The sequence below is a fragment of the Cheilinus undulatus genome, linkage group 12 (assembly GCF_018320785.1).
Source record: "Cheilinus undulatus linkage group 12, ASM1832078v1, whole genome shotgun sequence".
Classification (NCBI taxonomy): domain Eukaryota; kingdom Metazoa; phylum Chordata; class Actinopteri; order Labriformes; family Labridae; genus Cheilinus; species Cheilinus undulatus.
The window spans coordinates 30,910,762-30,938,661 of record NC_054876.1 but is presented as its reverse complement, the minus strand read 5'-3'; the positions used below and the strand labels follow the sequence as shown (position 1 = coordinate 30,938,661).

The window sequence follows — 27,900 nt, the reverse complement described above, 5'->3', positions numbered from 1 at the left end:
GACAGATTTAAACCCTTTGTAGCTGAAGAAAGCGAAAACAAAACCGTGGCACTGAGAATTTTGCATTGTTAATTCTTTTTTTAAGTGATTCATTTGAACTCTTCATTTTAATGTGCCTGTTGTGCAGAAGTACTGTGAAGACAATTCTGATAAATCAAAGACACTGTACTTCTGTATTTCTGGTTCTTTGAGGAAAAAAAATCTTTTGTTCCTCACTGCTATACAACCAAAATCTGTTCATTTCCTCCAGAAGAAATCTGGCAACACAAGACTCAAAAATCCATTGTTCCATCCTCACCTTCCTCCCTGCTGATGGTGACAATGGGGCTGCTGAGCTCTAAACCCTCATCCCCATTTGAATTAACGGCCCTGGCTGCACACTGGACCCTGGAGCCAGCCTGGAAGTACACCGAGTCCAGTGTGATCATCTTGGAGGATGTAAAGAAGGTGTCAAAGTCCACCTCCCTCATGGGACTGGTGACGCCATCGGGGCCAGCTGGGGCGCTGATGAGCCAGCGGTAGCGGGTGAGAGTGTTGTTGATGTGCTCGCTGACACAAATGGAGCCCGTCTTGTCGTAGTCAGGGTATTTTGTGTTGCACGCCTGGGGGACGGATAAGGATGTTAGCAGGAGTGGGCGGACGGGCAGGGACAGCAGAGAGATGGGAACGATACAGCACATGCCAGAGGACAAATGGAGAGAGAAATGCAAAATACAAACTAGCAAATGAGTGCAGCTGAGGAAATCCAGATGTTTCAGAGTGTTATGTTTTCATATTTAAGATTTAAAAACGTCTTATTTACAGAGAGAAAGATAGAGATATGGGACTTAGGGCTAAGCTTTGAAGTGCTGCCATGTATATCCTTTTAAACCTGTTGACACTGCGCCTCCTGATACAGCACTCAATATTTCAGCTTTGACAAGACTACTTCATTTTCTCTCCCTGGCCACAGCGCACAAACACACACAGGAGCCACCTGAGAGGCAAATGTCTCGACACATCAGGAGGATTCATTGAGGTGTCTCTCTCAATCTGCATCCAAGAACAGAAGGCATTCTCCTGTGAGTGAGAGCATGAGGACTAAACCGTGTGATGTGTCTGTTAAGGACACACCGGCCAAGTCCAGAAGGACGGTTTAACTTTGACTGAAGAAAGTACGGGTCTCAAGGTCCTGTCACATCATTACAGAAAAACGAAACACAAACTTAACTGGAGACTTAAGAAAGGACTGAAGATTGCTGAAGCAAAAAATAGGACTCTGCCTACTCTGTTATTTGTACAAAAACTAAGAATATGCTGAATGGTCAACTATGTTTTTGATCTGATGGCCAGGGATCAAATGAGACATTTTTTCTACTTTGACTCCATTGTATTTATATAACAGTTCAGATAAATTGAAGATGTGATTTTATGTACAAAGATATATTGGCTTAATAAAATCTAATTAAGAAGTACCAAATGAAGGAGAGTGACATCTTATTGTCCATCAGAAACGCTGATATTTAGATTAAAATCTTAGCCTAAAATGTGTGCTATTGCTTTAATGCAACAGTTAAACAGGCAAACACAAACCTGAAGAGTATAAATGGTATACAGTGCCTATAAAAGTATTCATCCTCTTAGATGTTTTATCCTTTTATAGATTTTTATAACTCTATCATGGTCAATATAATTTTGCATTTCTGACAAGGAAAAATAACAAAAAAGCAGATTTCTAGAAACTAATAAGTCTATTAAACAAAAATATGTAAGGGAAAACAAGTGATTTTATAAATATATACCCCTTTTAAAGTGACTGACTTAACTTAACAGGGGTCCAGCTACTCATATAAAGATACCTATGTCTGGAAGGTACAGTCCCAAGTTAATTAGTATTCCTGGCTACCATTACACCATCAAGACAAAGGAACACTCCAAGCAACTAAGGGAAAATGTTACTGAAAAATATAAGTCAGGGGATGGATACAAAAAAATGTCAGACACTAAACTTCTCCCGCAGTTCAGTTAAATCCATCATCAAGAAATGAAAGAAATATGGCACTATGGTAAACCTGCCTGGATCAGACCATCCTTACAAACTTAGAGACCTTACAAGATTGAGGGAAGTGCTGGTGCCGGACTGGAGCATGGGCAGTGGACCTGACTACAGAGAAGGAGGGATTTGCTCTGCAGTATGACTTGACAGCAAATCGTGGCATAGCTGCTGTATGTGGAAATTGTGGGTAATTTTCTCTACACAGACAGTTGAAAATCATTTCCGCTAACAGACTAAACCCTCAAACTTTAAATTAAGTGTATGCAAAATATGGCAAACCATTGTGGTTAAGTGATGACGAATGATCTATAAATCATTTGGCAGGTTAGATTGTGTATAAGTAATGTTTTTGACCTCTTTAATACTGTCTACTTTTTCTACATCATATCGTACTTTTATTGTGCTGCTGATCACACACAGGATGTTGTATAAAACATGCTGACATCAGAAACAATCAGAGGGACGCTGTGAACATTTCAGCATCACACATGAAAGTGCACCATCATTAATTATTAAATTCTGCAGACATGCAGAAATGATGGCACAGAATCTGTGTTGATCTTCTGTGAGATCAACACAGAAAAGGGAGGCTGTAAATGATTATTTACTCTTTATCTCTACTGGAGTCCTATGCTTTATTCTCTAATGGACACTGGACAGCTAGTTTTAATATCTGTGGGCTAAAACTGCCTCAACACTCATTATGTATACATTTTATTCTAAAAATAACTCCTTGATAAAGGAGAATGTGTGTGTCTGTATCAATTAGACAAAACACACTGAAGCACATGAGCACACAGGAGAGCTTGGAAACAAACAAACATGCACAAAAGCTTTCCATCTCTCGGCCCTATATTCCTATTCCATTGAAAACGTATCAAGAGGTATTAAACTGTGGAGAAGGTTTGCTGGCTGTATGTGTGGAACAAGCTCAGCAGAAATACTGCGCCACAGACATAGGACTGTAGACCAGGTTTGAGGTGGTCAAAGGCAGGGGTTTCCAAACTTTTCAGCCCACGACCCCCAAACTAACGGTGCTGGGGACTGAGAACAGCCACTGTTCCTGAAGGTGGTTGAAGCATAGCTGAACACAGCTATGCCCCTATGCCTACTTTGGGAACCACTCACATGTCATCTTTGGAGTCCTTAAGATAGGAAGCTGACCCCTCCCCATTGTAAGACAAATGCAACAATAGGCCTTCATGGGAATGCAAGAAAATCGGACACACCAGCGCTGCTGATGTGCAGCACGGCCCTCTATGATCTGGTGGCAGGTGGCGTACAGTATGTGGTGGCAGCTTTCGTCACCACAGTGCTCAACATTTCCACAACTGTTAACTTCAGTAGTATCAATCAATGGCCAAAATTCACAGGAAACAGCAGGCTCCACCACTTAGAGATGTCTCTGGCACTCTTGAATTGTGGGTAGAATAGTTATTTTACTTGAGGTTGTGAATAAACTATATGATTTTCTCAGAACAAGGTTGATAACATAAGAACTTCTGATTTCTACAGGACCACTCTGGTCACTCATTACAAGTTTACATAAATGGTTATAACAATACAGCTGAAGATCAACTCTGTAAATATAAGACAGACTGTATGATGCTGTGGCTGACGGAGGCAGCATGAAGAAGTGAGAGGGCATGCCTTATCATCTCCCTCACAGCCATGTCCATGACATTTAAAAGCCGAAACTTTAGCATTTAGTAACTTTTAAAAAGAGATATTAGGGAATAGATACTTCTTATACTTCAACTATTTTTTATTACTACTACACCTTTAAAGCGGGAGCTCAGAGCAAAAAAATCACAGTGGGATGAAAATCTTTCAGAAGATATATAATATTTCTGTTTCATATTTCAATTTTATTGTAGTCCTTAAAGTTACAGTCTGCTGGGTGCTTTCTGTAGATTGTTTTTTAATATGAGAAATTCAGCTCAACTCTAGAGTTCTCTCTTAAAGGCCACTTGTGTCCCTGGGCTTCAGTTTGACTCACTGTGACACAGACGACGGGGTAGCCAGCTGGTGGGTGGAGGTTGTCTGGTGTCCTGGCGACATCGTCATAATGGAGCAGCGACACCACATGTGGCAGGGAGGGGAAGGTGACGTCAGCCATGCTGTTGGTCTCCTCGATGTAGACTATCACTTTAGTTACCTGCTCCAGAAAACAAGGGTTTAGTCTAATAAGAATTAATGACACAGTGCTGTTTGTGAATCATGACACCCTGAATTAAGATGATTAAACTCATCCCAGAGTGTACAGTCTCACAGCCATGGCTTCCCTCTTTTATCTCTTCTCTCTCTGCTTCTTCTCTTCCACTCACTGCATTTTCATGCAGAATCTATTATTTATTGCAAATTTTTTCATCGCTCTTTTGGTTGCAACTACAGCAGAGTGCTGCTGTTGTCCGAGCCAGGGCACGCTTGTAAAAGAGATGTCTGATCTCGTAGGGACTAACCTGGATGAATATGGGTCAAATCAGAACGTCTTTTTTGTCTTGTTACTTTTTTATCAGGCTGGAATACCATAACTGTCAGGTTGGATTTTGTGTGATTTTTGCACCGTGGCTAGGCGTGAATGTGTATCTGACCTGAGTTTCAGCCACCATGTTTTCATCCGGCTTCAGGTGGAGAGTAAAGGCTTCTCTCATCTCTCTCACTCCATCAAACAACACCTCCACCTCCACGATGTGCTCCTTATCCCCCTGTTTGAACTCGATGTCTGAGCACACACAATACAGCACAAAACACTTCATTAGAGGAAGTGCAATGCTTATGAAGAGATAAAAATAGCAAGGTTACCGAAAGTCAAAGTAGTTTTTTGCTGAATTTAGTTTTCCACAATAAGCCTCTCAGGTCAGGTGAAATCATGATTTAGTGCTTCAGAGGAATATATCACTTAGCCAAAAAGCATCACAGGTTTTATTTGCATAGTTCTTAAGGTGGCCCATCTTCTGTGCAAGATAAGTAACAGAGCTTTGCATTGGAAATGTGCTGCACTGAGAAAATACTGTGCAAAATGAGAAATTCAACGGTGTGTGATTCAAAACTGCTGGAAAATTGGCACTGTGTGAACGGTCGCTGGGCAGGTATGATTTGAATAGACTGAGAGTATTTATATAAATATTTCAAGCCTTGATTAAGCTAGGAAAGGTTCAGTGCGCTAAAAAGCTGAGTGGATACAGAGGAAGATTTCACCGTGCTGACAAAGCATGAAGAATGCTGAAATTCAATTTAAAATTACCTGACCCTCCACTGGACTAGTGCAGAAATTACCTTTTCCCATTTGGGATGAAATTAGAAATCAATGACCCTCGCGGAAATAAATCCCCATGCCGTCTTTTATTTATTCCATATCCCTCTGAGGAGCCTTGTTTCAAAACCTTTTTAATACAAGCACTGCTACCAGTGCATAATGCAAATCTATAAGAGGGATATTTGCAGGATAGTTGGAACAAAGACATTGATGTTTTGTGAAGTTATGTGAAAGGACATGCAGGAAACCTCTTTTGCAAAATTTGTTGCTAATTTGTAAGACTTTGAGAAGCATTTACTGCTTGAGAATTTTTCTGTAAGGGTTAAAAAATAGTATGGAAAAAACTAATAAAACTAATAATGGAAACTAATATGAAAATAATTTTTATTTTTATAGCACTTAAAAAAAACAAGGGTTTACAAAGTGCTTTGACATGCAGAAAAACAAAGCAGCAGAACCCAAAGAAGAGATAAAGGCAGCAAAACAACACCAAGAGAAACCTAAAGGTAGAGGAACCTAAAATAATTAAAACCCCAACCTACATATTAAACCCAAGCAAAATTATTACCCATACATCGTGAGACATCATTAGTACTACAACATCCCGGGACATCACAACAAGAACTAAGGCCTCCTAAGACACTGTAATAATTAAGACATCCCAAAATGTCATAAGAACCAGGACATCCCAAAACATAATAAGAATTAAGATGTCACATGACACCACAGGAACCCATGAACACCAGGCCAACACAGGAACCCAGCTACAGAATCTTGAGACCAAGTGGTAGAGTTGTACAGTCTTGGTCTCGAGACCAGGTTTTGAATGTCTTGGTCTTGCCTCAGAATCAAGAGCATTTTCACTCCGTCTTGTCTCAGGATCCTCCATCCAGACTGGTCAGGTTTACCACTGATGTGCTATTCTTCAGCATCATTAATGAACAATTCCTAATCAATTCATTAATTAATTTGACCGTTTGCCGTTAGGTCACTGATTGTTATGCCTCCTTGGAAATCTATTCAAGTGCTTTATGTGTCAGAAACCTACAAAAACTCAAATCTTAACAAACCAGTCCATCTCATTTCTAGTCAGAAATACCTTTTAACGCTTATTTTAAGCCTCATTTAACTGACAAATGTAGATAAACATCTAATCTTCAGACAATTAAAACAATTCCGAACTTTTCTGTGGCTTTGAATACATACAGGGATACATTTTTTACAAGAAGTGAGTTGAACAAAGATTTGAGATTTCTACATTGTAGTGCTTTGAAAACAGAGGTGCAGGCACCTCATTTTTTGCTGTCAAATGTATTTAATAGCAAACCTAAATCAAAGAGAGAGTGCTCTTTCTCTGTTCAACTTTGTGAGTATTTTTAAAAATTGATTGTCATGGTCTTGGTCCTGTCTCGCTCTGTCTCAGTCCCCAGAAGTCTCAGTCTGTTTTAATGTGGACTTACACCTAACAAATGAGGCTGTGGAGTCTAGTAAATGTTTGCTTTTTTATTCCTTAAAACCATAAGAGAATGTTATTTTCACCTTGAGACACAGGGTAGTAGTCCTCTCCTGAAATAGCTGACCCATCTTTGGTGTGAACGCGGACCACTGACACCTTTGATGTGTCACCCACTCGTACCACAGGAATCTTCACAGTTGCTACGGCGCCGGCTTCCTTCGGTTCACTCACGCTGAACTTTGTTTCCAAAAAGCGGATGATGGGCTCTGAGGTGAACAAAATGGGAGAAAAATATCACACAAAGACAAACCTTGAATAAACTTGCTGGTAAAAACTAGAAATCAAAGCCATATTTTATTCACCACAAGGTGCTTTTAATCAAACCGAAACTGTTCTTCTATTCATAGAAACAGAAAGCAGGAATCACTGTGCTCAATTCAAGTATCTCATTTCTGTCTCTGCTTCTGTCTCTCTCTCCTCATCAAACTTACTGTCAGCCGTGTCCTTGATTTTCAGCAGGGTCTCATTCGGAGCTCCCACTGACGCACCGAACTGCGAGTCACTCTTTGGGCTCCCTAAGACCAACCGCAGCTCCTCTCCTTCCTCGTACAGCGTGTCATCAACCAGTGACAGAACACAAGGTTTCTCTGTCTCGCCTGGAGTGCACAGTGAGACAGTGACGACGGGACACGTCAAAAGATTTGAGACGAGAGAATAAATCCTACAACATTTTTGAAGCAAATCATGTCTTATTTATATAACTATTTCTCCCTTTGTTCAGCTCCTGCAGAGTTCCTGGAAGCTGTTTGCACATATTGTGTAAAAATCGCTGAAAATGAGTGCAGCAGGAACATTAAGACTTGTAAGATATACTAGGTGCTATGTCTGCAAGGCACTGTTGATTTTGCAGGAAATGTGTAACTAAAAAAAAAGTTCAAAGCTGTATTTGATTAACAAGGTGTCAACTTTCAACACTGGAGATAAATCTTTCAGAGAAAACATGAGAAGTGTGACGACTGGAGCACCTGGCAGGAAAGTGATGATAGACGCATCTGTGTTGGGTCTCTCATCAAAGTCGGAGGCGACCTCTGCAGAGCCCTGACGAGTGTAACAGCGAACGCTGGATTTATGTCTGATGTCACCGCTGCGGTACACCGTCGCTGTGATCTGACCGTCGCTTTCCTCTGCGCTGTACATGGGCTCACGGAACTGGACCTTTGGCACTGTCAGTCAACAGGCGAGTTCAATCATTAGAAACGACAAGGAAGTCATTGTGTCTCCCTCTCTCTCTGTGGTTGGCCTCATCTTAACTGATTGAAAGCAAATCAAATCCCCTCAGGTAGCTTTGACAACAAGTGTTTGTTCTGACTGAACATCTGTCTAGTTTGAAACAATAAACACACAAGAATCAAAAAGTTAATTGGGTAATGGAGCTAAAAGGAAGAGCAAAGAAGTTGTCAAAACAGGCTAGAAAAAGTAAGTTACCCATGCAGCTTTCACCTACACCATTGGCTCCCCCCCTGAGGTCTGGGACTCCCCGGGGGGATGCCAATGATCTTAGGGGTGGTGCGAGGCTTTGTCTGCTCTGAGGCTGCCAAAAATAGATTTGCAAATATAGACTAAAGACATGATAACACTGTTAAGTAGTTCACACAAAGGTCTTTTGATAAGAAAAGCATGCACAGGCCTTTATTAGGGTTTTATCAGTGAAAAAATTCAAATCTATGTTGATTTTTGGCAGCAGTGTGCCACTTTTTCTGTTTTTCTTAGGTATGTGGAGGGGTGGGGGGGTCCCAAGGAAAAATTATTAGGAAACACTGACCTACACCACAAACGCTCATCTAACCAAGGGTATTTCTCAATACATATGGTCAAAATATCTCATTACACATTGACCTGACAAGCCCACATAAAGCATGCTTTTTTGAGATACTGAAGGTAGGGATGCACAATGTTGTCAGTATGATACCTGTATTGGCAGATGTGCAAATATTTACAACCGATATATTGACTATATCAGCTGTAAATATTTGCCACACGAAATAATAAATTTGTGGAGTTTTAGGCTGGACTAACAGACCAACATCAGTTAAAGTCCTTTTCTTTATTCATCATCATTCATTATACTTTAAAGTGGGTTTCAAGGACTGAAAAGTGTTAACTTGTTCATCCTCAAAGTTTAAATTGTGTGTTTTAAGGACTGAAGTTTTAAGTCTGAACTGCATTTAAATATTTGTATCAATAATGGTATCAGCTAAATCGAACATCTGCAAAAATCCATGATCCTGCATCCCTAATTAAAGGCCTTAAAGAGCCAGTATTTCTTGAAACAATTCAACAGCAGCCAGTGCAGAGAGAAGGTTGATTGTCAAATTGCTTTAAATTATGTAATATGATGTATTATATCTCAAGTGAATTAAACATAATTTGCTAGTAATACCTTCATGTAAGTTTTTCCTCTGTATTTGTTGAATTAACTGGCTTAGGCTATATAAAGTGTGATGAGATTTTTGACCAGAAATGAGATGATTATACTTAGTAAATGTAAAGTTTTGTTTTGTGTTGAAGCAAAAACAAATGATTCACAAGATTTTTGGCCCATGTATGGAAAAACATTCTCCATTTAAACGTTATAACTTTTGAAAAGCAAAAATCCAGCATTGCTAGCAGCTTTAAGGCTGTGCTTAGGCTAAATACTAACAGTATGCTCACATAGAGCCAGTGAAACGTTTGACATACTTGGTTTGTTAACTAAGTCTTTTATAAATATGCTGAAATTTGTTAGTTAGCTTCAAATGTAAAACCCCAATTCTAAAAAAGTTGGGGCACTGTGTAGAATGTATGCTGTGCATGACTTGCAAATCCAGTAAACCAATTTTATTATTAACAGTGGAACATAGACAACACATAAGATGTTAAAACTGAGACATTTTACCACTTCATTTAAGTATTCGATGCATCATTTATACCTGTATAATTTAACCAAGTATACAGAGACAAACTGACTTAAAAATAAACTCATAGATTCTTAAAAGTAAGGTACCAAATAACTTACAGTCAGACACTGAGTCATTGATGAAGACTGCAGCCTTTCCAGGTTCTCCAAGAATGCCGTTCACTGGCATACGAAGAACAAGCTCAAAGCTCTCCGGACCCTCCAGCTCTGGTTGACCCAGATCGTCCAGGATGGTTACCCTAAATGTCTGCATGCTGACACCCGGGGCAAAGTCCAGGTTACGGCTGATACCAACATAGTCGACGCCAGCTGCAGAAAGGACGAAGAGAGGAAACATATTTTTAGCAGTTACTCTGTTGTTTCTAATTAGTCACAAGGATCCCTCGGGGACTGGGAGCCTACCTTCTGCAGACACAGGCTCAGCCTTGCGAGAGCGTACGGTGACGGTGCCAGTCTTTGACAGGTCCGTTCCTGTCCTCCAAACTTTGACCTCTACAAAGCCATCGCTCTCATCCACGTGATATTCCACCTCTCCGAAGTAAAACACCGGAACTGGAAAGCAAAAAAAAAAAAAAAAAAATTAAAAAAAAGAAGAAGAAGAGAAAGTTGATAAAATTTAATGAGCAGTATTTGTTTATTCTTTTATAACTTTCTCTCTGTTGTTTCAACTTGCAGTCTCATCCTGGTTGTTTATTGATGAAGTTTTACTTTCACTTTGAAATCCTGCCTTACTTCTGCAGACTGTTTTACATATTAACCTTAGGAGCTTTTATTGATGAGTGCTGTGGATGATTTTGCCCTTTTCAGTTCTTTTTGTTGTCTAATGCTGTTTGAAACTTACCTCAACCTGCACATCAAAGCGCTGACTGTCACTAAAGTTGTTCAACCTTGCATGACCCACCTTTGCTGCAAGGTTCATTTGCAGTTTGGCTTTTTGTTAACTTATCTTGTCTTCTCTCCTTACGTGTGCACCTGTGGTAACATTAGAGCTGTCAGCAGCCACCCGCAGTCTAACATGATTCAATTGTAAAAGCCAGCGGCCGGACGCAGAGGTCAAACAGCAACAGCCCCATTAGTCTCGAGTTAAACTGCAGGGGAGCGTGGCCTCTCAACCTCTGCTGGCCTCCCATCCAACCTCATTGTTACAATTCTTCTGACAGAAATAACTAGTTGCAGCACAAAGAAGGATGCAGTTAGCGCTGAAAAACAAGACCTGTGTGTGTGCTTGTGTTTCTTCTTCGGTGAGAGAAAGAGACAGAAGCCCCCTAGACTGCTCAAAGGCTTGTTTGAACTGGCATTGTTTCCTGAGGCAGCAAAGTGGAGGCAGTCCAGTGTGTATTTGACAGCTTCATCTCTCACAACCCCCCACTGTTGAGTCCAAAAAAGCTGAAGGAATAAAAGTTCCTTTTTTAAGTCTCTCGCTCAGCTTCTTCTCTTACATTCTGGAATGTAATCCAAAAATAGCAGGCGTACTGTTATTTTTTTCGTGTCATGATCAAATACTTCAGCAGTCCGGAGATATTTTTTCCTTCTTTATACATACTTTCATATTTTATTTATATACTTTAACTGGGCCACATAACAAAAGCTAAGAATAGTGCACATAACGAAGGGAACGATAAAATTACTGCAGTTTTATTTTAACTCATATTTTTGAAAAATAAGTGACAGCCCAGGGCAACAATATCCACAAAGTCTTGCACATCAATTGCATGCGGTGTCCTCTCTCTCAACCTAAACATTCGCTTTCTCAATGCAACTATTTCTTTTTTCCCTCCTACACAGTATGCCTCACCTTACAGCTAAAGCGCAGGTTTATAATGCAAATGAGAGATTTGTGGATTTGCACAATAGCAGAGTAAAACAGTGATTGCAGATTGTGTAGGAGGGGAAAACAGATGGGTAAAAAACATCAGACCAAATATTCTTCTAAGAGTTAGGGAGCTGCTATGTGGGATCTGTGGATGATTATGATAGTGCTGAAACATGTCACACATCTGTAAACACTGTTTCTTATCTGGCACACATTCCTTTAATGTCTCCTACAGTGTTAATATACACGTCTGCATTCACACATGTTTCGACTGTGCCCCAGGACGACAAATTCTTAACGCCGTGATGAGAAAAGTGATGAGTGATGAGTGAAAACTGCATCCTCTCTCCCCCTCTGAGGCTACCCCTGTGGTTTAGCACTCTGAAGTGTTTGTGAGGGCTGGGGCAGGTGTAAAACCCAAATTGCGATAATTATTATGTGTGGGTGTCTGAAGCCATTTGTGTGTCACTGCTCCTTTAAATGCAGTTTATAGAGCATTCTCAGCTGTACTTTGAAGGAGGGGGTCCTGCTTTAGGAAGGATGTGACTTATAAAATTCTTTATAAACACAACCTTAGGGGCTTTTCTATGTTATAAACTTTCTTTTGGTTCATGGCGTATACATATATGCATACATTGAGGACTGTCTTTCAATAACAAGGACTGCCATAGCCTTTGAAAGGTCATCCACATTAAGCTTAGTTCCTATACAGTGCTGAAGCATGCTCCCTCCCCAGCCCCCTGCTGCACTCACATTGCTCCAGTCCCCTGTTGACCTGCATGGTTACCTCTTATACATCATTTCATAATACAGCTCAGGCATGGCTTTGTTTACTGCAGCTCACGTTGTGGTTTATTTTAAGTCACTCTGGTCACATACAGTGCAGTGAAAAAGTATTTGCCCCCTTTGTGATTCCTGATGTTTTTGCATATTTATTACTGGTAAGCGTTTCGGATCATCAAACCAATTTCTATATTTCACAAAGATAAACCAAGTAAATACAAAATGCAGTGTCTGAATGATTAATTTTTTAAGGGGGGGGGGTGAATCCAAACCTATCTGGCCCTGTGTGAAAAAGTAATTGCCCCACTTGTTAAATCATGAGTTAATTGTGATTAACCACAGTTCTCGGAAAGCTGAGTTCAATTTCACTGGCCACAACCAGGCCTGATTACTGCCAGATTTCTTGAATCAAGAAATCACTTAAATGGAACCTGTCAGACAAAGTGAAGTAGGCTACAAGATCTCAGAAAAGAAACGCATCATGCCACGATCCAAAGAAATTCAAGCATGAATATGAAACAAAGTGATTGAAATCTATCAGTCTGGAAAAGGTTGCTAAGCCACTTTGGGACACTGCATTTTGTATTTACTTGTGAAATATAAAAATTGGTTTGATGATCTGAAACATTTATGTGTCATAAATATGCAAAAACATCATGAATCAGAGAGGGGGCAAATTCTTTTTCAGGGCACTGTGCGGTCCCCTTACACTACTGGGTGTCCCTTGATATGCCAGATTGAGTATTTCATATGGGATATATTCAATATTTAATATTCATCTAGGAAACCTCCAATGAAAAGGGTTTTCAAAGGGCAGAAATTAAAAAAAAAAAAAGTCTTTTAAGGTGACTGGAGAAGCGTTTTATCTGCTACATGAATTACGGGCCAGTCAGAGTGAGACAAAATGAGGTAGTCAGGCATGTGCAGCTCCAGTAGTAACCTGAGCTCAACAGACAGGCACTGTTGTAGCTTATGAGCAGTGGAGCTTGTCAGTGGATAAAACTTATGCAGAGGCCCGGGGAAAAGTGCAAAACATCTTCTCTACCGACAGAAGCTTTCAGTGGGGCTCTTTGTTCTTGTTTTAATAGAGCAATGTGGTTATACTATAGCTGCATCCAAGATAAATGTTAACACTGGTGGCAGCCATTGCTACCCCACTGTAGTCACTGCCTTATCCTCCTCAAATGATGCTGATTGGTCAAGTCTGTTTTCAAACCTGGCACAATTGTTTCAGACTGGAACTTTGCAGGATAGATTTGCCTGATGACAGACATAGAATCTGACTAGTCCATCTGATTTGCAAGGTTAAAGGTCACATATTTCACCCTTTTGAGACAAGTTTATATTAGTCTCAGAGGTTCCCAAAACATGCCTGTGAAGTTTGTTTCTGAAAAAAAAAAAAAAAAATACACTCCAGTATAGGATTTTTGCATGTCTAAAAACTCCTCTGTTTCAGCCCTGCTCAGAACGAGCTGTATCTGTGGCTTTAAATGTCAATGAGCTGTCTGACACCACCCCTGACTCCACCCCTCTCAGGAAATGCATGTGGCTTAATGGGGGGGGGGGGGGGGGAGACAGGCCAGGGGTGCATATTTTTGCTAGAAAAACATGAAAAAGTGTATTTTGCACAATATGTGACCTTTAAGGCGGTGCGTCAATTGGCATTTATTTCTATATCATTTACAGGTTGCATACCTATGTCTGTGCATGAGGTAGCATTCCATGTCAAAGCCAGCCTTGCCTCATTAAGCATGACCCTCAAGCCAGTCAAACAAACTGAACTTTAGGGGTCAAACATACTCGGTCACGGTACTGATTGTCTAGTGTGAATGCACCCTAAGAAAGCAAACAATATTTCAGTGTCCAGCTGAGCCTTCAATAGCGCTCTGATCAACACTTAAGACCAGGATGAAGTTTTTCCAATATCTTGATTGCATTAACAGAAAAACATTCTGCTAAAGTTGCCAATCAGTTGTGGAAACGTGGAGGGATGAGTGGGCAGAAAATAACAAAAATAGCAATCAACTTACATTATTTGTGACAATAATATTTTTAACATGCATCTTTTCACATGACTGCATACTATAATATATTGAATTCAGGAAATCTTGCAGGACCGGGTCCCTACCAGGGAGCTAATGCTATATGGGGTCAATGAAAGTTTAAGAACATCAGGGATATTGCAAAGACATTATAACCCACATACACATACAATTATCTAAAGCAACAAAATATTCAGAATCAGAAGCTTTATTTATCTTTGTCAACTACTTCTTCATAAATCACAAAATCTAAAAAAAAAACCCTCTATACATATTTTTGAAAATACTCCTGGCTTAGGAAATAAAAGGAAATAAAGAAAGGAGGAATAATTCAATACAGGTCCTCCACGTTTTTCTCTATTTGTATTATTATTATTATTTTTTTTAATCTTGGCTTCCTAGTGTGAAAATTGGACTGTTTAGCCTTCAAAATCTTCAAATAAAATGTCATTTAGTGCCAATTTGATTAAAGATTTGCAAGCTCTACAGGAGTTTGTGAGTTTGCCCTGCTTCAATATTAAAAGTGCAAAGCCAAAAAGCTTAGGAACTAAATTGCCAAAATGAATTAATTTTGCATGCATGAAGAAGTAATGTTTTTTTTACATTTTTAATATTCAAAAGCCTTAAAAGGATATTTATCCCAACTTATTATTTTACTTTTGGATGTTTTCTACTTTTTTATCTTAGGATAACAACTCCTGTTATGTTTTCTAGTACTGTGGTCTGGCGAGTCTAGATTTCTGCTGCCACATTTAAATGAGAGGGTCAGAATGTTGTGTATACAACATGAAAGTCTGCCAGACCACCAACAGCTTGGCACCATCAATAAATCACATTATATTTTACTATATTTATGACAGAGCCTTAGCAAAACTTGACTTGCCAAATTGACTGGCCCACAAATCATATCTCACATCATATTTCAGATCCATCTGGGCAGCATCCCATATACAATGTTTAGGAAGGGCAGAACCTTTCAAAATAAAACTCACGTGGTAGTAGGCGTGTGCAACCCCAAAGAGTAAACTACGCAATGTGAGCTCAGCAGGCAGCCGTGGTCATCTCAATCCACAACTGACCTCTGCCTGCAGTAATCATCAGAAAGATTCCTCATAAATCAAATATGATCCTTACACTTCTCAAAAATGTTTTTGTCCTTCCAAAGTTGAACAGATCTACCTGGCTTGGAGGCAATATCACAAATGACTCAGTCCTGCGACCTCCTAACATCTAGCGTCATCTAGCTCGACAATGGGAAACAAGAGTTTAGATGAGTCTTCTGCTGAGCTGAGAGGCCTGCTAAGCACCTTTAATAAACAAACAAAAATCATATTTTTGTGACAAACATGCCTTTCATGAAACACTGATGTGCTATTAACCGAGTAAACCTTCTGTTGTGAGCGATCGAGTGATGATGTACTGTTCACAAATGAGCCTGTGCTACAGAACAGCTCTCTAATGTGAGCCATGGTAGCTAGCTCTCCTTTAAGTGCCAGTTTTCCTTTCTTCATCTTTTGTTGTTATTTGTTTAAAAAGCCAAACTGGTACCAAATGAAGAGTCAAACAACCAGCTCCACTGAGCTGAGCCAAATGAAATCTGGATCAGAGATCTGGATCCCTTAAAAGAGATAGATTCCGCCTCACAGTGGAAACACATCAACTGAGGAAACACGGTTAAGAGTTTATACAGAAATTATTGAGCTCAACCAGTAGAAAACTGTATTGGACCTCACCCCTCAGGCTTTAGACGGAGGCTTTTACCTCCTGCTGTTTCACTGTGAGGGTTTATAAAGTTTCTCTTGCCTGACTACTTTCAGGACACTAAAGTGGCTCCAAAATTACAATTATTTTTATTTTCCACTTTGCATACTTGTAAAAAGCTCAAAAAATTCATTTTGGGTAGTTTCTCTATGCAGAAATACCGACTTGCCTCTCAAGGGAAGTTCTCCACTGCTGCGTGATATCATCTGCAAAGAAACTATGCTAACCAACTGTGATTAAGTGCTCTCTGCTGCATGTACTGTAAAACAGTATACTAACAGAAGTACATGATTTGGGACACGCCGCTGTATGCTTGTAACACTCTCATAGTCCAAGACAGTGACTCCCAACCTCTTTTCCTTAAGGCCTCCCTGATCGTATCAAAGAAAAGGGAAGCACTCCTGAACACACTTGGAAAAATTACAAAATTACACATCACTTGTAATTATTTTCAAAGAAAAAAAAAACCTAACATACTTTCTCTTGAGAGAAAATCTATGTATTAACTACCCATTATCAGTTTCAAAAAAAAAAATCTCAGGTTTAACGTCATTACGTTGTGAGAAAAAAATCCTTAACATTTTTGAGATTTGAAGTTTAAAAGATGAAAGTCAAACCACTGTTTTCAGTTTAGCTTCTTGTACAGTTTTGACTTTAACAGGGACATATTATGCAAAAATCACTTTTTCAGGTTTTTCTAACAAAAATATGTGCCCCTGGCCTGTCAACAATCCCCTCAAGTACCAGACAAATCCATTCCCTCTGCCCTCTCTTTCTCCACCTTTCAGAAAATGTGTGCTGAAACAAGCTGTTCTCAGATCTCCCCCCAGTGACCTCATGAGGGGAGTTAGCACCACCCCTGGGAGACTGATAGTTCAAATCCAATGTCAGGTCCTTAACATCGGATAAAAAACATCTGTAACATTGTAACATGAGGAGTGCCACATCCATTTCCTGAGAGGGGTGTGGTCAGGGGCGAAGTCAGAGAGATCAGTAAGATTTAAAGCCACGGACACAGAAACAGCTCATTCTGAGAAGGGCTGAGACAGAGGGCTTTTTAGACATGCAAACATCCATGCTGGAGTGATTTTTCGGCAACAAACTTCACAGGCATGTTTTGGGGGCCTCTGAGAACAATATAAACTTGTCTTAAAAGGGTAAAGTATGTCCCCTTTGATGCTAATAATTTGAAATGTATGGATTTCTTATATCATTATGTAAGACATTTGACAATTTTCCAGTATTTCTCATAAATTTGTGACTTTTCATACCCTGAAATTGTGAGTTTTTTTCTTGTAAATATTCCAATTTACAATCTCAAATATTTTGATTTTTCCCCCAAAACTTCAGCCTTTTTTCTCCAATATTAATGGATCCTCTTTTTTTTCTTCCAGGGTGGCACCAATACACAGTCAGAGTGTTTCTAATCAAGATCTTATTCAAGCTATATGCACATCTAATTTTGACACATCAGAGCAAACAGGGCCCCATGTCCCCTATAGGCACACCTATGGGGGACATGGGGCCCTAAAGGTGTGCCTGGACTCCTGGTTGGGAACGTGTCTAAGAGGTTGATTTTTGGAGATCTCCTTCAGGTTGCATCTACCCACCAAATTTCATGAATATAGATAGAACTGACTTTAAGTAGGATTCAGCACTATAGAACAAAGTCGCCACATTAATCTGTGAACCAACCAGCATTTTTTCAGAGTTTTATGTGTCTGCCTTTTTCCATGCAAATTGGTGCATGTCTAATGCTCCAAAAATGTGAGGAAGTTGGAGGGGGGAAAAAATTCTATGATCACAATAGAGCTCTAGCACCCATATGGGCCTCAGATCCTGAAAACAAATTTACTTTTGAATTTCACTTTTTTTCAAATTCTTTTTCTTTCATTTGTTTTTATCTTATTATGTTTGTCTCTGCAAGCTAACGGGGAAAAAATCAGGAAAAGGATCTGCACACTTTAAAAGTTTGAAGATTTGGATAAAAGATGGAATAAGTGCCAACACAGAGATAGCAGCTGAAATTAAATTCTTTCAGCTCTAAAACTTGCAGCAATTCACTTTATAAAGTTGAAAAAAACATCAAAACTTTTCCTATAATGTTCATACGAGCACTAGCTGACCTGATCTGCTCCCGCCGTGGTGTGACCAACAGTTAGACCGGCCCAATATTGAAATGAAGGAGTGGGGTTTCCAAGGACTCCTCTGAGCTAATCTACAATTCTACAAAGTCAGCTGTGGCCATATGCGCCCGGCCGAGAGAGCCTGACAGCCGTCCCTCCTCTGCAGGGAACAAGGAGATGACAACACTCACTGTGACTCAGAGTGCGCAGCCATGCGGAGCCCGACACTCAGGGAGACAGGTACTGTAGAGTTTAATCTGATAAAGTACTAAATCTAGCAGACACCCCTGGGTCTTTTTTTGCACCTAAAGTGAGAGAAGTGTGTGAGAACGAGGGAGTGAAAGAGAAAAAGATGGAAAGAGAGAGACGGACTGAACTTGACTTTGACCTGGGGGAAGGAAAAATGGAGCAAGGGAGAGTACTAGTGGTACACAAGCACTTTTCTCACCTCTTATTTCTGACGCTTTTTGAGCTCTAACCTCCACACACACAAACAGCACACACAGGCATCATATCTACGCCTTTGCTTCGTTATTTCCCGTGCAGAGTTGAGCTTTTGTGCAGAAGGCTGCAGTCAGACTGCCTGGGTGCAGGTATCAGAGCCGTCTGAAGGTGTGTTATCCTTTGGGAGGCTAAAAATGACACATCATGTCTCACCGGAGCTGGGCCTTCACAAACACATTTCCATTCCTTTGAATTCAGCAGCTCGGCTGAAGCCTACTGACAATTTACGAACAATCAGACAGTGTGTCATGTTTCTTGTTAACTAGCCCCAAGATGCCTGCACACACAAATGCACACAAATACACACACAATTGCTCATATCTCTAAATGAGTTCTCAGTCGTAAGTCGTCATTGTTTTATTTATCCTCACGACAAGTCCTCTCTGACTCTCCTCTTTCTAGTACAAATGATTAATGACAACATAAAAGACTATTAAAAAGAAAACAAAGACTTGAAATGTCGACAGAAGAAGGCTCAGATTTGATCAGAATCTGGCCCACATATGGCAAAAAGAAAAAGAAGTTTCAGAGAGGATGAGGATGAAAACTTGTCACAGTTTCAAACACTTTGTCTGATAAATCTGATCTCATTGTTCTGTAGAGATGATTTGGATTGCAGCCAAATAAGGCTAATGATTATGACAAATAATAATGAGGGGAATTTCTTCTTAATGAGGAGGGTAAAACCACAAAGGATAAAAAATAGACCTACAGCACAGGAGCCATTGAAAACAAATCAATTAGCTGAGGTGGTTCAAATAGATCACACTTGTTTATTGATTAATGATGCACAGTGCACATCTTTAATATATCGGTGAGCACTGTGGCACTTAACACGGAGAAGAGGGTATACTTTATTAAATGGGAAATTCAACTCTTACACACTGTTGTTGAACATGTTACACATACAAAGGTTGAACTAAAATTTACAATTTTATTTGACTTTATTAATCAATCATGGTCAATATAATTTGACTTTTTGACAGAAATAACCTTCTTTAATGTTAAAGTGAAAACAGATTTCTACAAAGTGATGTCCATTAAATAAAAATATTTAAGGTAAAATAGGTGACTGCATAAATATTCACACCCTTTAAAGTGACTCAAAAGAGGTCCAGCCAATTGGTGCTAGTAGTCAATATTCCTGGCTACCATTACACCAAGAAAACAACAGAACACTTCAAGCACAAAAAAATTCCAAGGCACTGAACGTTAGTTCAATTAAATCCATCATTAAGACATGGAATGAATATGGCACATGTGTAAATCTGCCTGGATCAGGCCGTCCTCACAAACTGAAACAATGACCTGAAGCACACAGCAAAAGCTACACAGACATGGTTTGGAGACAACAAGGTGAAGGTTCCTGTGGCTTTCACTGTATGCTGAGTCAAAGCCCAGACTTCAATCCAATAGACAATTTGTGGCTGGACTTTAAATAGGCTGTACATGCCTGATCCCCATGCAACCTGACAGAGCTTGAGCACTACTGCAAAGAAGAATGGAGTAAAATTGCTGTATCCAGATGTGCAAGCCTGATTGAGACCTATCCACACAGACTCAGTGCTGTGATTGCAGCCAAAGGTGCATCTACTAAATACTGACTTGAAGTGGTTGAATATTTATCCAGTCACTTATTTTACAACTCATATTTTATTTAACTGGCATTGCTTTGTAGAAAACTGTGATCACTTTTACATTAAAGGGGATGTTTTTTAATTTTGTCAAAAAAGCTAATTTATGTTGACCCATGATTGATTTATAAAACCAATAAAAGAGTAAAACATCCAAGGGGGTGAATACTTTTATAGGAACTTCACTGGATCTTGGAGATATGGCCAAAAGAACCTCCAAGTTTTTCATTAAAAAAACAATAACAATTTCAATCGATTTCTGATCCTGCTTACAAGGAACAAATGAGAAAGTGAAAGCTGTAAAATCCTTTCCTCCTACAAACAACTGAGCCATTCATCAATGAAGAAGGATGGGACCAATCATGTTAGACAAAGGACACTATATTAAATATGGGAGATGATTGATTCTGAAAATTTTTCAGTGTTTCCTCTAAACTACAAGTATTGCTGGAGCTTTCTGTTTCCACATTGGTATAATAAGTCACACTGAATATAAACACAGTATTACTAAAAACTTTGTTTGTGCTTTTCAAAGTAAAAGCCTGGTTGGGCATCTATGTTGAGAAACTCACATCATATGTACCAAATGCTTTCACAGCTAAATCATACAATGAATCAAGTCATTTGTAAGGAGACTCACTGAGGTAAAACCTGTGACGAAAGACAGAGCTGTGACAGTAGGGAGACACAGCAAACCCGACTCCTCTCCTGCAACCAGACAAATTTCTAGGCTTGACTTAGGAACCAACAACCCTCCAGCTCCCGACCCAAGTCAGTACATACTGAGCTACTGCTGCCCCAATTTATTTATAAAAGTCTCATAAGTTAATTACTATCATACCTACCAGCACTTCTTTGTTTCTCTTTTGGAGATCATCAATAATCCCTGACATGATACTGTTAAATGTTCATGAGTCAGGTAAGAGTGTGAAAAGTCTACTTTTTCCTCCTTTCTCACAAAAAAGTAATAGAATCTCTTTAAAGTAAAGTCACTTTTATCCTCTAGATACTTTAGACATCTGATTTTAACCTTTTATTTTATAATTTCATAATTTGAAACCTATCTTACTGTTGTTTTCACTCCTTGCAATCTTTTTAATACTTCATTTTGATAAAATATTTTATTTGTACCAAAAAAGGGAACAAAAAATAGGTTCATTAGACAAAGTACAGACCAAAGTGTGGACATTGGTCTGGTGGCAGGAGAGGTGCCAGTTCACTGCTGAGGTTCCTTTAAGCAAGGCACCAAACCCCTACTACTCAGGCCCCTTTTATGTGCAGGCTCCTCACTCTGGCATCCCTCTATCAATGCATGTCTACAGGATCCTGCATGATGTATGCCAGGCCATGTGTGTATCACGTCCAACAACAGATTTTAAACACCGAATTTCTTCCAGGGATTCATGAGATATATACAAAAAATACACTAATGACAAATTTGCTCAACACTTTTGTTAATCTGTTCCTTTTACAATATAAAGGGTGATGATTGTAGCGCATTCCTTTAAATCATTTCTGGTGAAATCTGGTCTACACTAAGGCATTATTTTAACAATTGTTCATTCTTCAAAGCTGCTGTGTAAGGTGAACCCCTATCATCCTTTAACATTTATATTTCATCTTATTTCTCTGGCTGTTGCTTTGCTGTAATGGTTGGCCTTTTTCTTTGGATTGCTGAACCTTCTGACCGCACAACAAAATATCTATTTTAGAAACAATCAAGAAGCCATGAACTGCAAAATCTCACAGAAAAAAAAAACATAAATACAGCGCCTTTTGGGCTATGTGACCTCAACAAGAAGGTTCAGACTTTTAAGGGAAGTTATTAAATATTTATTTCACAACCCCATCGCTGAAGAAAAAAAAAAAAAAGACTGCACATGCAAAGGTGCTGTTATGCTCTGACTACACAGGCCGAGAGAGACCCCTGAGTACTGGCCTAGACATGTTTGGAGGGAACACAGAAGCTGATGGAGACAAGTGATGGACTCAAACATTGTTTATTTGTCTCAGGGAAAGAATCGAACTCCACTTATGCTTGAAGATACTATATAATGTGTCTATATGGACCTGCTGTTGCAATGTCTGTTTCCCTCTAGCTTGTTAAGCAAATGGCACATGTGATTTACCAGTATCACTTACCAGTGATAAATCAACTCTGGTCCACAAATTCCCTGGAATAATTTGTGTAGTGCACATTTTATGCAGGGAAAGTCGCAGCTCGTATCAAGCCATCTTGTGAAGTTGCCTAAGATTAAGTTTGGCAAGCCACAGACAGCTGGTTGAAGGATGTTGCAAGCAGATAAATGGGAAATGGAAATTTCATTTTGATAAAGTACGCCATCAAATGTTTGTTCTAAGTAGAATAGTCATATTCATACTGTGGATTTTGGAAATTATTACATCTGTCTTTATTAATCTTTGGTCTGAACTCGGCTTTAGAGTTTGAACTGTGACTCTGTTTAGTGAATGAAAAAAAGTATTTCTGCCTCTTTGTGTACTTTTACATTAAATACTGGTCTGATAACAGCATTCTGATATTCTAATTCAAAATAAAACAAAGAGGTGTTCACAAGGAGTACTATGAAGGCATCAAGGCTTTTCTATGCTTTTAGATCACTGCATGTGAATGAAGAAACACCTCTCAGTTCAATCCTCAGATATTTCTGTTTGTGAGCGGCTCAGCTCATTTGACACATAAGAGCTGACATTGTTCTGAGTGTTGTGATGTAACTTTGGGTTAGAGAGTGTAGAGAGATCGAGGAGGGCTCAAAACACTGCATCATCACCACTAGATGCGCACTCAAATGGGTAGTTTGGTTGTGGTGGAAAAGCAAACCCCCTGCTGCGCTGGGCTGCTGTGCCGAGTCAAGCCGAGCCACGCCATGTAATGGAAAAGCCCCAATTGTGTCTGCAAGTGTGGTTCAGTAGGTAGAGTTGGTCATCCCATAATCAGAAGGTTTTGGTTTAATCCCAAATTCCTACTGTCACATACACCTTATTCCCAAAGTGTTCGCTCTCCTGCCTTGACTCGCATATGAACTTAAGTGACAACCTATTGGGTTTAATATGACATCGGTCCACCCTTTGCATAACCTGACACGCCAGATGGATTTGTTTCACACATCCATTTGGAAAACCTTCAATACTAATGGGATTTGGGAAAGGGCAGAGGCTTTGAAAAAAACTCGGAGTGTGATTGGATGAACTTTCTGTCAATCACATTTTTACAGGCCAATCAGAGCAACAAAACATGTGACTTAGCTGTAACGGAGGTGTATGTGTGCAGCTATTGAGGAATAATGTGAACCATGGCAACTATAGACATGTCAGTACACGACTTTTGTCATTTTTGAAAAAAAAGAGAAAAAAAAAAACAACTCACTGCTGTTCTTTGTTATTCTTTTAACGAAGAAATGTCGTCAAGTTCTGATAAAACAGGCACCTTAGCAGCATCCACGCTAAGCTCTTCCATCATAATTGCACCAGCCTCTTGTTGCTGCTTGCTTACATCACGACTTGCCGCGCCTGAAAGTACTGCCCCTCATCGCTGATTGGTCCTTTCTAACCGGGCCCAAATAGTTCAGACGGGAGCTTTGCAAGATGGATTCACCAGTGGAAAAACAAGGAAACGGGTACATCCATCTGCTTTGCAAGGTTACCCTTTGCAGCTATAGCATCTTCAACTCTTCTGGGAAAGCTTTCCACAAGGTTTAGGAGTGTGTTTATGGGAATTTTTGACCATTCTTCCACATGTGTATTTATGAGGTCACTCACTGATGTTGGACGAGAAGGCCTGGCTCTCAGTCTCTGCTCTAATTCATCCCAAAGTTGTTCTATCAGGTTGAGATCAGGACTCTGCACAGGCCAGTCAAGTTCATCCACACCAAACTCTCTCATCCATGTTTTTATGGACCTTGCTTTGTGCACTGGTGCACAGTCATGTTGGAAGGAAGGCAGTGTTAATTTTGGTCTTAGTTTTAGTCTTTAAATAAAATGTATTTTAGTTTTAGTCACATTTTAGTCATTCCTATCCTTCTTAGTTTTAGTCCAGTTTTAGTTGATGAAAACTTAAAACATTTTAGTCTAGGTTTTTTATTCATAAAAAGTCCTCTCATTTTAGTCTTTACCTTTAGTTCAAGCATTTATTTTCTTGCCTAACTCTGTTACCAAATCAGGGTAATGTGTTCTACGCACCCTGCCAAACTCGGTGTCCCTGCTTTATACAGCTGTGAGGCTGAATACCTACAGTTGCATTGTATTTAGACAGATTTACTAACAGTGGAGAAATATCATGGATTTTGAAGGTCTGACGAAAACTAAATAACATTCTTGTTAGTTTTAGTCATCTTGACGAAAACTAAACTTACTTTTTGTCAGTTTTAGTCATCACAGATCTAGTATTTTTGTTAGTTTTAGTCTAGTTTTTGTCATGGAAAAAAGGGCTGACAACGAATAGTTTTAGTCATAGTTTGAGTTGACGAAAGTAACACTGCATGAAGGGGCCATCCCCAAACTGTTCCCACAAAGTTGGGAGCATGGAAGTGTCCAAAATCTCTTGGTATGCTGAAGCATTCAGAGTTCTTTTTACTGGAACTAAGGGGCCAAGCCCAGCTCCTGAAAAACAAGCCCAAACCATAATCTCCCCTCCACCAAACTTTACACTTGGCACAATGCAGTCAGACAAGTACCGTTCTCCTGGCAACCGCCAAACCCAGACTCATCCATCAGATTGCCAGATGGAGAAGCGCGATTCATCACTCCAGAGAACACGTCTCCACTGCCCTAGAGTCCAGTGGCAGCGTGCTTTACACCACTGCATCCGATGCTTTGCATTGCACTTGGTGATGTATGGCTTGGATGCAACTGCTCGGCCATGGAAACGCATTCCATTAAGCTCTCTACGCACTGTTCTTGAGTTAATCTGAAGTTTGGAGGTCTGTAGCGATTGACTCTGCTGAAGGTTGGCGACCTCTGTGCACTATGTGCCTCCGCTCCGTCATTTTATGTGGCCTACCACTTCCTGGCTGAGTCGTTCCCAATTGCTTCCACTTTGTTATAATACACTGACAGCTGACTGTGGAATATTTAGGAGCGAGGAAATTTCACGACTGGACTTGTTGTACAGTTGGCATCCTACCATTCCCCATTCTTTCACAAATGTTTGTAGAAACAGTCTGCATGCCTAGGTGCTTGATTTTATACACCTCTGGCCATGGAAGTGATTGGAACACCTGATTTCAATTATTTGGATGAGTAAGTGAATACTTTTGGCAATATAGTGTATTTATTTAGTGTGGTGTGTCCTTGGGCAAGACAAGTAACCCAAATTGCTCTGTCAGTGGTGTGTAAATGGGATTTTTTAAAAGATTTATTTAGGGCTTTTTTATGCCTCTATTGATAGTGTAGGACAGTGGATAGAATCTGAAACAGGGACAAGAGAGCTGGGGAGAGACGTGCGGGAAATTGCCACTGGCTGGACTGAAACCTGGGCTGACCACATGTATGGGGCGTGTCCTAAACCACTAAGCCACTTGCGCCCCAACATTTAGCTTTTTGACAAAAAATAAAAAACCTCTTCAATGTCAAAGTGAACACAGATTTCTACTAAGTAATGCCAATTTAATATGTAAAGTAAAATAAGTGGGTGCATAAATATTCAGCCACTTCAAGTAAGTATTCAGTAGATGCACCTTTGGCTGCAATCACAACAGTCTGTGTGGATAGGTCTCACTCAGGCTTGCACATCTGGACACTCTGGATTCTTCTTTGTAAAACTGCTGAATGTGTGAACAGCCCTTTTCAAATCCAGCCACTCTCTCAGCTACTTCAGATTATTCACCTTGTTGTCTTTAAATCATTCCTGTGTAGCTTTTGCTGTGTTCTTCAGATTATTGTCTTGCTGGAAAATAAATCTTATCCCAAGCTGTAGTTCTCTTGCAGACAGAACAGGATTGTCATCCAAGATTTTCCTATTTTTTGCCACATTCATTTTACCCTCTACTATTACAAGCCTTCCAGGGCTGGCTGCCTAGAAGCATCCCCTCAGCATGATGCTGCCACCACCGTGCTTCTCAGTGGGGATGGTGTGTTTGTGGGGATGTGCAGTGTTTGTTGTCCTGTCTGATGGCTAAAAAACACCATTTTATCTCATCAGACTAAAGAACTTTCTTCCACTTGATCATGGAGTCTCCCGCATGCCTATTGGTGAATGCTAGTCAAGATTTGACTGGTGAAGAACAGTTGTTGTATGCAAATTCTCTCCAATCTCAGCTGCTGAAGCTTGAAACTCCTTCAGAGTAGTCATAGGTGTCTTGGTTGATTCTCTCTAGTCTCCTTCTTGCACGGTCACTCAGTTTGTGAGGACGGCCTGATCTAGGCAGATTTACACATGTGCCATATTCCTTCCATATCTGGGGGGTGTTCAGGGTCTTGGATTTTTTTTTGTAACCATCCCCTGACTTATACTTTCAGAAACCTTTAATCTGAGTTGCTTGGGGTGTTCTTTTGTCTTCATGGTGTAATGGTAGCTAGGAAAACTGATTAACCAGTGACTGGACCTTCAAGACATAGGTGTCTTTATACTACAATTCTTTGAGAAACATTCCCTGCGCTCTGGTGATCCCCATTTCACTAACTGTGAGACTGAGAAACACCAGAAGGCTGGACCTCTGTTGAATTAGGGCAGCCACTTTAAAGGGGATGTTTATGCAATATCTTTTTTTTACCTTACATATATCTTCATTGACATTACTTTGTAGTAATCTCTTTTTACTTTGAGATTCGATAGATTTTTTTGTTAATTATTTTGTAAAAAAAATCCTAATTATATTGACCATGATTGATTTATACCATTAACAATAAGGTAAAAAATCCAAGGAGTTGAACATGCCATCAGAACTTTCTTGCCTCTTTCAGGATAAAAAACACATGATATTTTATGTAAGATCTACTAAAATTGGTTTAACAGAAATATGTTTTCAGATACTTTCAGTTTCTCTGTGTCTGCTGGAAAGTGATCTGGGCAGGATGGCCAGTAGATTGGAATTAGCATTTCCCAGCGGGCTTTTCATCCCCCAGGTAAATCCTCTACACATCTCTTTTCCCTTAAGAAAATATAATCCTCTTCCTCTGTGCTGTAAAGGTATTAAAGTAAGCCAGGGAAAGGGTGATAATGTAGTCCCGCTGGACTCCTGGATGAGTCTCGTCTATAATTAACATTCCTGATGACAATGAAAATGATGCTTGATTCCATCTGTCTGCACAGGGTTCAGGGTGTATGCCAGGGTGTTCCTGTACCCTTTTTCTATTCACTCTATTGTAAACAAGCTTAATTAAGAAGAGCTCTCTGATATGAAGGCTGTGACAACAAATCAAAACAGCATATCTCACAGCATTGTCAATTTACACCCTCACACTGTTTATTCACAAGCTCAGGTGTCCATATGCATGTGTTGTTTAACTTTAACCACACGAGCAGAATTCATTAAATCTTGTCAGATTTGATGAAACACGTTTTTTCATGTTGCAC

At 39.8% G+C, this 27,900-nt stretch overlaps 1 protein-coding gene across 1 annotated transcript in view; it reads right to left on the bottom strand.

The window, feature by feature from the left end:
• Positions 1 to 27,900, bottom strand: part of frem2a (FRAS1 related extracellular matrix 2a) — a 119,405-nt gene that overhangs the window by 19,035 nt on the left and 72,470 nt on the right. Inside the window, exons 8-15 of the mRNA XM_041800867.1 lie at positions 10,109 to 10,258; positions 9,806 to 10,015; positions 7,776 to 7,973; positions 7,242 to 7,406; positions 6,834 to 7,016; positions 4,630 to 4,760; positions 4,035 to 4,193; positions 299 to 602 (exon numbers count right to left, since the gene is read on the bottom strand). Of these exons, the coding sequence (XP_041656801.1) occupies positions 299 to 602; positions 4,035 to 4,193; positions 4,630 to 4,760; positions 6,834 to 7,016; positions 7,242 to 7,406; positions 7,776 to 7,973; positions 9,806 to 10,015; positions 10,109 to 10,258 (1,500 nt within the window). The remainder of the gene's footprint in view (positions 1 to 298; positions 603 to 4,034; positions 4,194 to 4,629; positions 4,761 to 6,833; positions 7,017 to 7,241; positions 7,407 to 7,775; positions 7,974 to 9,805; positions 10,016 to 10,108; positions 10,259 to 27,900) is intronic.